At 37.8% G+C, this 15,346-nt stretch overlaps 2 protein-coding genes across 4 annotated transcripts in view; both read right to left on the minus strand.

The window, feature by feature from the left end:
• sp8a (sp8 transcription factor a) overlaps nucleotides 1-15,346 on the minus strand; it is an 87,103-nt gene that overhangs the window by 70,781 nt on the left and 976 nt on the right. The gene's annotated exons all lie outside the window — the stretch shown is intronic.
• rapgef5a (Rap guanine nucleotide exchange factor (GEF) 5a) overlaps nucleotides 5,609-15,346 on the minus strand; it is a 48,084-nt gene continuing 38,346 nt past the window's right edge. For both annotated transcript variants that reach the window (XM_051389843.1, XM_051389841.1), the window contains exons 14-26: nucleotides 15,082-15,173; nucleotides 14,955-14,985; nucleotides 14,557-14,635; nucleotides 14,137-14,286; nucleotides 13,296-13,393; nucleotides 12,229-12,351; nucleotides 11,600-11,778; nucleotides 11,375-11,465; nucleotides 11,243-11,293; nucleotides 11,031-11,118; nucleotides 10,848-10,912; nucleotides 9,645-9,699; nucleotides 5,609-9,301 (exon numbers count right to left, since the gene is read on the minus strand). In XM_051389843.1, coding sequence (XP_051245803.1) covers nucleotides 9,183-9,301; nucleotides 9,645-9,699; nucleotides 10,848-10,912; nucleotides 11,031-11,118; nucleotides 11,243-11,293; nucleotides 11,375-11,465; nucleotides 11,600-11,778; nucleotides 12,229-12,351; nucleotides 13,296-13,393; nucleotides 14,137-14,286; nucleotides 14,557-14,635; nucleotides 14,955-14,985; nucleotides 15,082-15,173 — 1,221 coding nt within the window. In that variant the 3' untranslated portion in view covers nucleotides 5,609-9,182. The remainder of the gene's footprint in view (nucleotides 9,302-9,644; nucleotides 9,700-10,847; nucleotides 10,913-11,030; nucleotides 11,119-11,242; nucleotides 11,294-11,374; nucleotides 11,466-11,599; nucleotides 11,779-12,228; nucleotides 12,352-13,295; nucleotides 13,394-14,136; nucleotides 14,287-14,556; nucleotides 14,636-14,954; nucleotides 14,986-15,081; nucleotides 15,174-15,346) is intronic.

A 15,346-nucleotide genomic window follows, 5' to 3' on the forward strand; every position in this document is an offset into this window, starting at 1 on the left:
TCGCTGGAGGTAGCTAAAAGTTTAGGGATGTCCTGATCAATCTTTTTAATATTTAGTATCTACCGATACAGAATCCCAGTCCAAGACTTGTTTTTGAGTTCTTTAGATAATACAGGCACACAGTGCACACTTCAGCTACATTAAAATTAATAAAAACAAGAGCAATAAGTCAATAAGGAAAAATTTAAAATCTGACATTGTTCAAAAGTTTGGAAACATTTTCTTTGACCCAAAACTGACATGATCTGTGTAAGTATCAAACATGAAAACAAAGGTTACTGAAATTACTTCTGTACATACACTTTTGTATCTTCATCATTCAGGCTTGAAGGTCCATTGTGTAACATTTAGGAAAATCTACTGATAGAAATGGAATATAATACGAATAACTATGTTTTCATTAGTGTTTGAATACCTGAAAATAAGAATCATTATTATTTTTGTTACCTTAGAATGAGACTTTTATATCTAGAGACGCTGCGGGTCACCTTGCATTGAGGACGCCATTTTGAACCACAGTTTCTACAGTAGCCTAGAACAGGCTGTACCTTTATGTGTGTTTTTTTTTTTTATTATGTTCTTTACAGATAATTAAAAAAAATAAAAATAAACGTCTCTTTAATCTGTTTAGCCTTGTCGCAGTCTGGAGGGAGTTTCTCTCTGTGTTTGTTGCGTTGGTGCAGCTTTTGCCTGAGTTATCTGAATAAACTGTTTGTATTGTGCTAAATGTTTATTTCTCCTCAGCAAAAGGCAGTGGGTGAAAGGAATACAGTTATAAACTTTAATGGTTGAAAAACTTTACCATTGTCCAGTAAATCCTGCAGGAAGCATAACACACCTGGAACAGAACTTTGAGGGCGTCCTCAGGCTTTGAATAGTCTCAATCACCCTCAATGGGAGACTTGACTCTTTTAAATGTACCCCTTAATGTGCCATATAGCACTGGCCAGATTTTTATTCAAGGAAATGTTGATGAGAACAAGGTATTAGACCTAGAGACTTTAAATATGAGTGTTTTAATGCATAGTTGAGGACTAAGCGGTTCATAAGACAGTATTTTGGAAAAGTGGGTCTTCACCAGAGCTCTTCAGTACACCATGCTGCAGCACTTAAAGTGAAATGTGTCACTGAAGGTCCATATACAGTAAAATGTAAAACAATTATCTATTGGAACCAAAACATTGTAATCCACTAAGAAATGTGATTGAGGAGTGTTTGACTAAAAATGAACCAGGACTCTAAAGTGAAAACAAGGAAATAAAAGACAAAAAATAACCGTTAACCACTTACCAACAGTTGTTGAACTCCAGTTAATGTTTTTCTTATTAATTATATTTTTATGGGATAATAACAACACTTATCTACAAGCTATAGTGATAAAAAAGAAAGAAAACCGAAAGAAAGTTTATGGATTGCCCTTACTGATATAGACAAATGAACATCTGATATCTATTCCACAGTAATGCCAGGAACATTTCAATCCAATGTGTCCTTCACCTTTTCCAAGTCCCAAGATAAATTGGCAAGTGACTCTTCAGAAAGTGCCATAGATCCATAAAGGCCATTGAAGCTGTACCAGAACATGGGACAGTTGCCGCGCTGTAGCTTCACTTGATGGACATCTGATGGAGACACAGAACCCAGAGCGAGAAAAAATAAGAGGAGCAAGATCATGTTGGTGTCAGAGTTACTGAGTCTTCAGAGTTTCAGATCTGCACCGCTGGATATTATCGGGAATCTTAAAGAAACAGTTGAAAGACCATGTTTTAGGGTGGGTGTTTGCACTGTGATATTGATCAAATGCACCTGCCAATCACTTTCACCTTCACACAGCTACGCAGTGTCTGAACATAAGCCAGGCTTATTGACTTGGTTTCACAAAAACTATCTTGTTTAAGAGTGTTTAACTTAGAAAAGAAGAAATAAAACAGTATTCCTCTTACAAATGAAAAGCTGATCAGAAAAACATGTTGTTGTTGTTGTTGTTGTTGTTGTTGTTACAGTCTGGTGTGACTCATGAGGGGTATTGCACAAAACCAAGATAAGGGATTAAGCCAGGATATGTTGGTTATCCTGGCTTAATTTAACCTCAAGTCGGTTGCATGAAAGTAGGTTAAACTTATCCCGGCCAAGTTGCTATGGTGATTTATTCTCTGCAGCTAGCCTGCTCCAGACCAGGCTAACAGCCAGGCTAAGATTAATCATAGTGATAGTGATTCACCTGTATTTCCACCGTCAATCCTGTGAGGAATTAATGTGTTTTACAGCATGTCCATGGTCTTTCTAAGTATGTTGCATCATTTTAATTATTCTGCATTAAAATATTACATATATATTGCAATTTCTTATTTCATTTAAATCTGTTGGCTGTTTGTAATTGCAACAGTCTTTTTATATTGATTCAAGTGGTAGTATTATTACTCAGGCCAAGTGTTATATTGCTATGCTAATGAAGACTGCTTGTCAAAATGCATAAATATTTGTTTATTGCAGTAATTGAGATTACAAAACACAGCTGATGAAGTTGCAAAGGTGTTTTCAATGAAATCTGTGACAAGGGCAATATAGTATATATATTATGGCATGTCGTTTAGGAAATTAATCTTTGAATATATATAATGAAACTTTTAATATATTGAATGAATCTTTGAATATATGGAATGAATCTTTTAATATATTGAATGAATCTTTGAATATATTGAATGAATCTTTTAATATATTGAATGAATCTTTGAATATATTGAATGAATCTTTTAATATATTGAATGAAACTTGACTGGTCATGAAGGCACTGCTGCCATCTTGTAGAAGTGAGAATGAGTCAGTCAGGAACCTTGTGGCAGCAATACTGAGCAATGAGGACATTATTAACTCATTGGCAAGTGCTTGTACGGGCCAAAATCCTTCCCATAGTACCCGTGCCCCATACTGTTCTCCTGACGAAGAAGTTCACTCCCTTTTTAATCATGGCAGGCCGACTACAACAGGCCTCAGGCAAAATCCTGACAGAAAAAGCAAAAAAGTTTTCCAGTTCCAGAAAGTATTGGAATATTTCAACTGTTACCATTTTGTAAAACCAGCTAATCCAGAAGGCTATCACTTTGATGAAAAGGATACAACTAGGTTTTGAATTTCATTCAGTATTCTCACATTTCTATCAGTATATCCAAGATTTATTCCATATATTCAAAGATTAATTTCCTAAAAAAGCATGCCATTTAGACTATATACACTATATATATACTAATGTAGGTAAATATAGATAACAGACTTGTCAGATTGCTGACTTAATGACTTTCTACACTTGTGCTTCTGCTACAGTAGTTAGCTTTTTAGCCAAATGCAAAATTACAGTTTGGCTTAATGCGAAACAGCTTAACAGATGTATTGAAACAAAAACATCATAGTCCAATGAACATTAAGAAGGGTTTGTATAAAAAATAGCCAGGATCCTAAAGGAAAACAGGGAAATAAAAGATACGCAATACATGTTCATTATTCATCAACAGGTGTTGAACTCTGTTTATAAATGATCCCGAAATGACTATATGATACAAGTATCAGTTCCACAGAAATTCCAGGAACCTTTTAGTCCAATATCCCATTTCATTTAGCATTATAGTATAACTGTATAAGCCACAGTTTAGTGTTGTAGGGAAAATCCACTCTCAGAATTTATAAATGTTATTATAATCTCAGATACTTTATCTAATATTTGTGAACAGTTCAGTACAGTTCAGTCGTATATGTAATAGATCTTATTTAGATTTCCTGCTGTGTCTCCAAATGGCTTCAGCTAGACATTTGATGCCTAGCACAAAAATAAGACAGATGGACCTCCCACAATAACTAATGAATAATGATTGTCTGCCATTAACCAGTGCACTGGCCCTGAGTTAATAGTATATCAGCTTAATCAAGTTAATAAATTCCTCCCCAAGACCAAACTTTTTCATATTATTAAATAAGTACTGCTACTCTATTTGATCAAAGGTCTTCTAAGCTTCAAGTGAGATAAAGACTTTGAGCTTGATGAATGTTTGTATGTTGAATGCAACCCAGGGGGACACAATCACACACTATGAAACCAGTAATCATAATATCAGAAAGTAGGCCTATCTCTGCGTGGAGTCAGATTTACTGTGGTATAAAAAAAGAGACTGATTTTTAAACAAACCAAGACCTCTTCAGTACATTTACGCTACAGGACCCAATGGGACATGTGTCACTGACAAATGTTGAGGTCCATATCATTTACACTATGAGGTGTGACGACCATCTGAGCAGGTCTGAAATGTGTCACTGAAGGTCCATATACAGTAAAATGTAAAACGATTATCTATTGGAACCAAAACATTGTAATCCACTAAGAAATGTGATTGAGGAGTGCTTGACTAAAAATGAACCAGGACTCTAAAGTGAAAACAAGGAAATAAAAGACAAAAAATAACCGTTAACCACTTACCAACAGTTGTTGAACCCCAGTTAATGTTTTTCTTATTAATTATATTTTTATGGGATAATAACAACACTTATCTACAAGCTATAGCAATAAAAAAGAAAGAAAACCAAAAGAAAGTTTATGGATTACCCTTACTGATATAGACAAATGAACAACGGGGAGTATACAATGTATGTTTGTATGATCCAGCTGTCAATTTACACTTAATACATAAAAAAGCATCAACTGCGATCACTTTGGTTCTGTGTTGTCTATGTGCAATATCATTTACTGTATCTCTTTGAAATGATTACTAATTAAAGAGGATATGAGACCCAAATGATTTCGTCCCAAACATCTTCATCACAAACGTTATGAAGGTTCCCTCTGATTCACACGTCTTTCAATATAATGTCTATTAAAGATCGGTTAACTATTCTATGAATGGGAAGTAAAACCTTTGTTCAATGTGAAATGAATTGCAATGAGCTTTTTTCAGTGTTAATGCTTTTGTGGAAATATTCTCTTTAAACCAGACCTGACATGACATCTGTGTTACTTTCAAACTTGAAAATTAAAGTTAATGAAATTACTTCTGTACATACACTTTTGTATTTTCATCATTCAGGGTTTAAGGTCCATTGTGTAACATTTAGGAGGATCTACTGATAGTTATTTGTATTATATTCCATTTCTGTTTTCATTAGTGTATAAATACCTGATAATAAGAATCATTATTATTTTTGTTACCTTAGAATGAGACTTTTATATCTACAGACTGGTTGCCATGTTGACACACTTGGTTTCTACAGTAGCCCAGAACGGACAAATGGCCATAAGCCTGAGATACTGAGAGATTTGATGAAATTTTGTTTTACCAGATTGTGGATAGACACCAGGTTGGCTCACAGTGGAGCCCAGATCACACATCTGGTAACATACTTTTAGCAACAGCCGTTAAAGCGGACGATTTAATATACATCTATATAATTTTAAGTCAATAATTGATAAATGATATTCAAATGGAGTATGTGACCTGCACTGTCTGATTTTACCAAGCATCTTGCAGAGATGGTTGAAAGGTCACTGTTGGTGTGATCAAATACACTACAAGTCAACAGTATCTGCACATAAGTCAAAAAAAGACCACAAGCTCACATGCAGAGGTCACATAAAACCTATAATTTATTCATTTCAGTCATATTTTGACATAATAAAACGCAGCTTTAGAAAAGACATGTGGCTTCAGCTGTCAGAAGGTTGAGGGGACACAAGGGGAGACGTATTGCTTTGTGGTTGACTATTTTTTTTTCATTTACAACTGATAAATAATAACATACCAAACGTTGGAATATATTTACACATCAACAATATTACAATAGTACAAAGCCTTCAATGTGTCCTCTCTTGCATTGTGAACTTTGTGTTTTTTGTTTCAACATGCAAACAGGTTTTAAACAACATTGCTTTAAAAAACAGAACTTTACACAGTAATGACAACGGCAGATAAAACACTAAATACACCCTCCTGTTGGTTTCCTGTCCATTACAGCATTTCATACCAGTGGAAAGAGATGAGCGTTATCACATTGACTTGCTCTTCTGCTGCCATCAAGTGCCCACAAACATTACAGCAAGTACTTTAACATTCCAGCAACGCAGCTTCAAACCACACACATCTTTCCTTATCAAGAATGCCCTTCCACATTGTTGAACCTCCGCACATGGCACACGAGCTTCTGTTACCTTAGAAATACATAAATAAACAATATATTACAATAAATAACTAGTATAGCACAATTATCCTGCTCTTTGAAAACAATAAGCAGAGGTTTGTTTGTGCGTGTGTGCATCATGTACAGGTTAATAGTAAAAATGACTACCACAAGGCCTTTCTATGACACTGAATATGAACAGACCATGGCTCTGATTTTTTGGCTCCAGCTGTCAAAGACTGTCATTTTGAAGAGAAGAATAAGTGTTCCTCTTATAACTGAAAATCTGGGCTCACAAGCAATGAAACACACTGTTGCTTAATTGAAGACACTCAGGAGTTTGGAATCACCAGTAGTTAATGGCAGCTAATGTTAGTTTAGGTGTATATATCTGTATAACAGTCAGTTTGCTAACTTTACAGCTCTTCTCCACTTGTGCTACTATTACAGTGGTTTAGCTTTTTAGCTAAGTGCTTAATTAGTGATTTTTCCATTTAGCATTATCCCATAAATGTCTCTGAAAGCTGCAGTGGCTGCCATTCAGCAACAGCCATATAGTCTCACTTTAAAGGGGAAATCCATTTTCTGAGGTTATGAATGTTATTTTTTAATCTTAAATAGTACAACATAAATGTCTCAGGTAAGCTTCCAATTGAACTGTCCACAGAACTGGCTCCATATTCAGTGTCAGAGCATCTGCAGGAACAACAGCTTAGAGTTTGTCTTTAAAATAGTTTTTAATAAACATACAATGACTAAGCTGCTCATAACACCAAAAATATGTTTAAAAGCAGGTCTTCACCTTGACATCATCTTTTTCTTGTCATGAACCAAAGATGTTTTAAAATGAGAAAGCAGTTCTGTGCTCTGAAAGGCTTAGTGTTGAAATGATGAAGACTTGTGGCAACCACATTTCTACTGTATTGCACTTAACCCCCCATGTTTTATAACTATCCAAACAATGCAAGACATGCATCGCTACATAACATTTAGGCATCTCGCCTCTGGAATCAGCAGAAATGTACCACTGAGGTGACTGGCTATGCATGAACAAATACAGGGCAAAGACAAAATAACACAAACACTACAAAGGTCTGCAGGATGTGAAGACTGCTCATGGTTTTAAATGGTGCGTTTCTTGTCTTAATTTTTATGTATCATCATTCTCATGTATAATTTCTGAATGATTCCCCTCTTCACATGCTGCATTTCTTTCCTGGTGACCACAGACTGAGCCAGAGTAACATTAACAGGCTGGTCCCTCAGTGATTTGAATAACAAATAGATGTTTTTCACATCATGGCCACATCAACAGGAAAATGTCTGAATTTGAGGATGTTTTTTTCCAGCCAATAGTCTCTCTATAATGGAGGAAGTATGTGCCCTTGTGCTTCCATTACTCTGTCTACTTCTGAATGAAGTGATCTTTTCAGTCAATAAGAATGAATCATCAATGTCAAAATCTCATCCCATGAACATGATTTTGTTGAATAAAGCTATTTCTTAACAAAGGTCTGCAGTGCAGTGCTTTGACTTATCTGTTAGTGTAACATAACTCAAGGATTAAAAAATAGAAAAGAAATAGCTCTATGATGGGGTTGTGTTTCCATAGCAACCCGTGGTGAGTGGGATACCATAACGCACCCTGAAATCAGTCATCATAATGTCAGAAAGCATCTCTGCATGGAGTCAGATTGGCTTTACATCAAGGACCAGACGTCATTCCAGGGCTCATTCAAGGAAAGAAAAAAGAAAAAAAGAAAAAGACACTGATTCCTAACCAAACCAAGAGCTCTACAGTACATCTATGCTGCAGGACTCAATGTAACATTTGGCACTGAAAAATGTATAGGTCCATATTATATACAATGTAAAACTATCATTATCTATTCACACAAAAACATCACAGAGAAGAGTGCATGAGAAGTGTTTGGCTAAATGTCAACCAGGACTGGAAAATGTTCACTATTCATCAACAGTGTTTGAACTCTGGCACGTTCAGGAGCGCTCTAGTGTTTGAAACGTCAGAGTCAGTCATGAAAACCTCTCACGATGCTTCCTTCATGCGCCAGATACGTTCCACTGTTAACATCATGCCTTTTGTCACTCACTGTACATTTTTAGTTAAACGACAGCCTCGGTGAGAAAAGGTGAAAAAGGAGTAGAAATGTGTTGCACTGCTTCAACACTGGCTGCTGATGCTTGTGTTACATAATATTCTACCACACAATAACCAAAGAAAGCTCCACATCACACACCTAAATAACTATGGCATGTGTCCTGGATATACGTGCATCAGGAAGCAGGTATGTGATATGCGGATGAAATCATGAGACCATCGATAAGGACCAATTGTGGCCGTCAGGTTATAAACAAATATCCTCAGACGTTTTTGTGTTAGTAACTGAAATGATGAAGAGGCTATCGAGTCCTTGTTGACCCCCGAGGGGGGCGTCGAGACTTTGACAAAATAAAGGAATATTCCACCTGTTGAAAAGGCTCATAAATAACCAAAAGCTCATCACAAGAACAAAAAGAAGGGCATATTCAGTCCAATAGATACTGTACAAACTAATTACAGCCTCCTCTTCTCTCCGTCTCAGTTTGGCAAATCTTCGTCTTGCTGCACAGAATCTCTTCCTGTAGACAGTTCACAGATCGTGTGCAGACTTTATAAATCCTTTATAAACAGGTTTGTTGTCACAAAGCCTGTAGAGAACAGGCAGCTCTTTGTCTTGATGGGTTTTTGTTAGAACACATGGCACCTTATTGTCCACTTGGCACCTCTGCTGGTACTGTGATTTTGTTGCAGTGTATGTGTGAGTGTGTGACATTTTGCCATACAAAGTGTCCTTTATGCCACACGTACTTGGGTGCTAGGATTTCCACTGCACTGTGTCCGGTGTGTTTGTGTGTGTCTATGAGAGTAGGTGTGTGTGTGTGTGTGTGTGTGTGTGTGTGTGTGTGTGTGTGTGTGTGTGTGTGTGTGTGTGTGTGTGTCTGTGTGTGTGTGTGTGTCTGTGTGTTTAAGCGCGTGGCTCCAGTTTGTGTGACAGTTCGAAAAGCGTCTGCTGATTGTCGATAATGTGCAGGTAGTGAACGCTCGCCCTCACCTCCGCACTGTCGACCCCGATTACCTCGTTGCCTTAGAGACAGACACAAAACATGCACATTAGTCACACAGCAGAACACAGGCTGTATTATGGCCATATAAAGAGAGTAAAAGACTGTCTGGAAATGGTTGCTTAGAAACTGTAAGAGAAAATTGAGTGGGAGAGACAACAGACTCAGGTATAGGTGTAGTAAACTAACTCAACTGCAGATGGCAGTAAATTGCTCACAGTGAATAGATCAAAATATCAATACTTCATCCAACAACAACAATTTGTCTCTCAAGGGGAGAGAATGAGCCTGCAGAGCCCCTGTAACTCAGCTAGCTTAAAACTTGATGTTGACTTGTTGTTCCTTGCGCCAACTGAAAGACTCACCTGGCTGGTCGCTTTGGCAGTGGCGAATCATTCTTACGGTGTCTGCGATCATATGCTGTTGGTTTAGGAGAAAAAGTGTTGCATCAGTGCAATAGCAAACAATCAAGATCTAACACTTTATGGCAGAATAGCACAACATAATATAACATCTCAACGTGAGGCAATGCTGCCACTGAATGTTGCCCACATTTTTGTGATGGCAACATAACTAAGTTTCACTTTTAGTGACAATGCACGGGAGTGAAAGTCACCAGTTAAAAGAAAACACGGAACTGCTGCAAAAACAGAGCCTGGCCCCACTTAATTTCCCACATATAAATATAAATCAGTCATCTCATTGATCTGTAACAAACAGCCCTCTGCCTCTCCCCTCCAACACTGCAGCAGTTTTCTACTCTCAGACTATACGAATTTACCCCTTTCCACTAATGTGAATTATTATTTGCTCTCTTCAAACAGGTTGGATTGTCTTAGATAGCCTATAGGTTTTAATGGAGGCAAGAGGGAATTAGAATGTCTGCAGTGTTGTTGTTCATTAATGCAAATACACTGATTACTTTGCAAGGTGACTGGCTACTTCAATACATATACCAGGGATACCCTTGCTTTTTTTAACACAGATTGGTTAAAGTCAGACCTTTAGTGTAGCGGTGAGTTTTTTCCCCACACACACCAGCACCTGATTATGACTGATGTCCGTCTCTTATTTTCCTAACTTGTGAACTCTATTTTTTCTTTCTTCTTTTCCTTTTTGGCGACATGCTGCTCTGATTAATTACTGTTGAATGAACATATGATGGGAGCAGCTGTGGCTCAGTAGGTGGAGCTGGCTGTCCGCTAATCGCAGGGTTTGCAGTTTGATCCCCAGCTCCTTCTGTCCACATGTCAAAGTGTCCTTGGGCAAGAAACTGAACCCTGAATTGCTCCACCATTGGTGTGTGCTGCCATCAGTGTATACATGCACGTGCAAATGGGTGAGGCAAATTGTAAAGCCCTTTGGAAAAAAGTGATATATAAATGACTAATAATTTATGTGCTCAATCAATCAAATCAATCAATCAATCAATCATCTATTGATGTAGCTCAACTTGTTACAAATGTAGTCACAAGATAACAGTGTAACAATTGCCTTAACAAATTGCCTTTAATAGGTGGTCTTTGAACAGAAACATTGACAAACTTTACAGAACAGACTCAACTCACCAGTTTCTCAAAGTTGACCAGGTTGTCATGGAAGGTCTTATTTCCCTCGTGGATGAAGGTGATATCTAAGAGCAGGGAACAAAAGTATTAAGGGTTCAGCGAAAACAATAAAGTGTGTGTGTGTGTGTGTGTGTGTGTGTGTGTGTGTGTGTGTGTGTGTGTGTGGGAGATTAGAGATTATACCTTTCAGGAGAAGAGGCATGAAAGGGATCTTGGGAGGTTTCATCCTCTTGAAGGCTTCCCTGTAAGCTTTGTGGTTCAGAGATGGATCCTGAACAAAGATGGTGGAACACAGTGAAAAAAAAGGGTCGGAGATTTCAAAATTTGATTATCAAATCGAAAGAGGAACATATTTCAAGCTCTGGATCTATCTGTGTTAATTAGGTAAGTCTTACCGTGATGAGCTCCAACTCTGAGAAAAGCTTCTTGAACTTTCCCGGACATTTCTGAAAAGAAGATGTTTGGTTAGAATTTGATTTAAAAACAAGTCTATAAATACAAATAAACACCACAACGCACACGCTTACCTCCCAGGTTTGGTTGAGTCGACTGACAGCTGCTGTGTTAAGACCCATGATGATGGCAAATGCAGAGTTCAAATTTCTTTGGGCTTTACAACTACAAATACACAAAAATGTTGAAAAATATTATGATTACACAATGAAATATTAATGCCCTTGATACATGCACTTTCATTTGTGTGTAATACTGAGTGTCTGTGTGTGTGTGTGTGTGTGTGTGTGTGTTCTTACTGAGCTGCGATCTTGATGAACTTCTTGAGCAGCTGTACTCTCTTGTTAAGCGATACACACATGAGCACCTCGGACATGACCCACTGCTGTACCTCGTTACAGCGCTGGAGCAGGACTGAGAGCGCCGCCGTCTGGCCTGTACCAGGAGCACGGCTGAGCGTGTAGTACACCAGCTCCTGCTGCATGTGGAGAGAGAGAAGAGTGTGAGTGAAAGACATCATCTTTCCATTACTTCTTTTTGATTGTTTAGTTTATAAAATGTCCAGTCACCAATTTTCTGAGCCCAAGGCGATGTCCTAATATTGCTTGTTTCATCCAATCAACAGTCCAAAGAATAAAACGCATTTATACCACAAAACAGATAAAGGGAGCAAATTCTCACATCTGAGAATGGGAATCAAGCACAAAGCATTGTCTAGATTTCCTAATTTTCCAAATCTCCGATATTCAGCTTTTCCTGACAGCTGTTCAGTTGCAAAAAGACTTTCTGTACTCATGATCCAGCAGGTCTGGAAGAGCATTTGCATCTTTAATGCTTATGTCCGAGCAATCTCTGTCATGAATATGAATGTATTATTAGCAATGTGCACACACCACATGCTTGTATTTGTGTGTGAGAGAGTATATACCTCATGGATGGATTTGAAGAGGCTCCAGTCCAGGTGTGTGAGAGCAGCTGCCACATCCCAGGTGTTAATACCTAAGAGTCTCACCGGCCTCCTGCTTAGCTCAGCACTGTCCGTTAAAGGAGGCTGCACACACAAAATAAAGTTAGTACATAAAAAGACAATGTATACACAAAAACACAAAAGATATAGTGCACACACACAGGTACTGTCTATCTACAGGAACACCTTCAAGCTACAGAACAATGAGGGGGGATTCAAAAAACACAACATTCAAAAGAAACAATATAGCACAGAGCCATTAGAGCCTTAAGCCTATATACAAGAAGTGACGTGAAAGCTGAGAGGGGAGCTGTATTTCTTACAATTGTTTTGTCCAACTCTGGTTACAGGTCACCATATTAACTTCAGTTCTTCACTGATGTTAACACAGCAAGAACTATGCTGAATAAAACACCACATTACCTACTAGCCTACAAGTTGGATTTTTTAAATTGGTCTAATGTAGCGGATCTCCTGGTTTGTTAATGGCTGGCAGGCTGCTAAATATACGTGTCCAACAAGAAACCAAAATCCTAGAACTGCAGTTAGTAAAATACCCAATATTGCAAAATTATTTAAAGATTCACAACTGAAGCTCCACTGTGAAAAACATGCCATAACAGAAAACACTGCACCTGATACTGCACTTTCCAATCCTGCTTTCATGGTTGGGCAACAACAAAGTAATAGTGGCTCCCACCTTTTTTTCTACTATTGAGTCAGAGTTAAAAACAATCACCTGGCCTGAGTCTTTCTGGCTTGCTTATAATGCATGACTCATCGTAACACTGTGAAAATATGTCAGTTGGGGTTTCAGAATATTCATTTTCATGCCTGATTTAGCCGGACGATCATACAGAGGCTACCAACAATATCAGAGGCAGCAAATAACTAAATTATCGTATCTCTAAGTTTCTCTGGTCTGCTTTAAACCTGCGTCTTAAGTCTCTATAAATGCTTCTGAAAAATTTGAAAGATTGAGTGTTGCAGAAGGACAGAGGCACACACAGAACAATGCATCTACAAACCAAGATATCGGTGAGATCCCTGCGACAGGCCATGAGCTTTCCTTGTGGGGTCAGAGACTCTGAATAGACACAGTCACTAGACTGTAACACTCTCCGCTCTACAGAGACAAACATATACAGAAAAGAAGAAGGAGAGAGAGATTATGATAATAATTCAGAGCCAAGAGGATAGAACAGAGATTCCAAAACAGGGGTACTTTTGCAGTTGCCAAGGGGTAGATGGAAAGACTGTAGAGTAGCTCATTTAATCATCTAATTTCAAAAGACAGAAATTACAATTTTATTTAAAACTGCATACTGAATCACTATAGGTAGCTAAGAAAGCAGAGAGGTCTAAACAGTTAGCTAAGTAATGGATAAATGGTTAAAATGGATAGCTAAAACCAAAACATAGTTAACTAAATGTAATACATAAGCAGTTGAAATAGTTGTAATGAAAATGGCTGAAATATCAGTAGGCAATGGATTGCTGGTTAAAATTAGTTTTTTAAAAGTAATCAATAAATGGTTGAAAGACACAGTTTCTTGTTTCTGCCACACAAAAGTACAAATGCAAACTTGACCTAAAACTAAATATTCAATTATATAAAAAAATAATAGTTAAATAACATCCAATTTATATTCCATTCATGAGAACATTTGGTTGCATGGTGCTGATGAGGGACTACTTGATGTCAATATGAAGGGTACCTCAGACAATGAAGGGTGGAACCACTGGTGTAGAAAATTAGCATTTTCAAGGAGGAATTTAATACTTCCGTTAATGTGTTGACTATGTATTGTGCATGCATTACTTTCTGTATGTGTGTGTGTGTGTGTGTGTGTGTGTGTGTGTGCATACCTCCAGTGTGCAACACAACAGCAAGCACCATGTCTTCTTCTGCTCTGTCCATTTTCAGACCCACAATTCTTAGCAGCTCATGCGCCTCCAATGAGGGGTGTGTGTGGACACTCAGGTAGGAGTCTGCGCTCACGTACACACAACAAATAACTGGAAGAGAAGAGAAGTGAAATCCTAATGAAGCAGATGTATTTAAGAAGTATTTACAGAAAGAGACTTGAGTTAATTTTTGTCAAGTGGTCAAGCAGACAACAAAACTGAACACACTGTATTTAAGCAATTTGCATGTGCAAAACTCACAGATTGTCATTATGTATAATTGTGTACAGTTCTGGCAGCGTGTTTAGTGTTGTGTCTGTGTGTGTGTGTGTGTGTGTGTGTGTGTGTGTGTGTGTGTATGCGTTTGCCTCGGTTACTCACCATCTCTGGTCTCAGATGGGGGACTTCGGAGTTGCAAACAGTTTTCCTTTAAACTCAACTGCTGATACATTTGTTTACTCTGACAGAAAGAGAGCAGAAGAAACATGGTGATGTAGGTATAATACTGTATTTATACTTCACTGGATATGGTGATGCACTGATAACATCTGTAGCATCTGTATCAGTGTCTATACAGTTCACATTTAATTATTACAACTGAACCTCTATGGGTTTTTTTTTTCTTGGTTAGTATTTAACATCGGTTGACAGGATCAAGAATTTGGTCAGATACTTTAGGTTTGAACAAAAAAATACTAGTCCTTTCATTTTTACCAAGGTATATATTATAATATATATAGTTTCAAGCTCATCATCGAACCCCTCTCTCTCTGACTTACCTTTTGGTTTGGAGGGCAGTCATCGACAGTGCTACAAAAGGACATAGAAAAATAAAAATAATCATTACTTATTTAGTCATATTCAACACAGAGAACAGAGCCCTTGCGCAGAGATAAACACGCTTACTGTCTGCGACGCAGAAGTTTCTGGAACTCCTTCAGGTCTTTCTCTAGCGTGGGGAACTCATACAGATCTTCTAAAACACACCTGTACAGGGTCTGACAGAGAGACAGAGAAGAAAAAGAAAATCCATGAAATCAACAATCTCATGTTAACACTTGTTGATTGATGATTAGAAAGGATGGCAACTAGCTGCAGGAATGACGTTGTATGTCTTAAGTCTTTGGATGTTCTCAGACTTTAGCTCTGCCATCCACCAGGCTGTTTCTAA

The sequence above is a fragment of the Dicentrarchus labrax genome, unplaced genomic scaffold (assembly GCF_905237075.1).
Source record: "Dicentrarchus labrax unplaced genomic scaffold, dlabrax2021, whole genome shotgun sequence".
In the NCBI taxonomy this organism is placed as follows: domain Eukaryota; kingdom Metazoa; phylum Chordata; class Actinopteri; family Moronidae; genus Dicentrarchus; species Dicentrarchus labrax.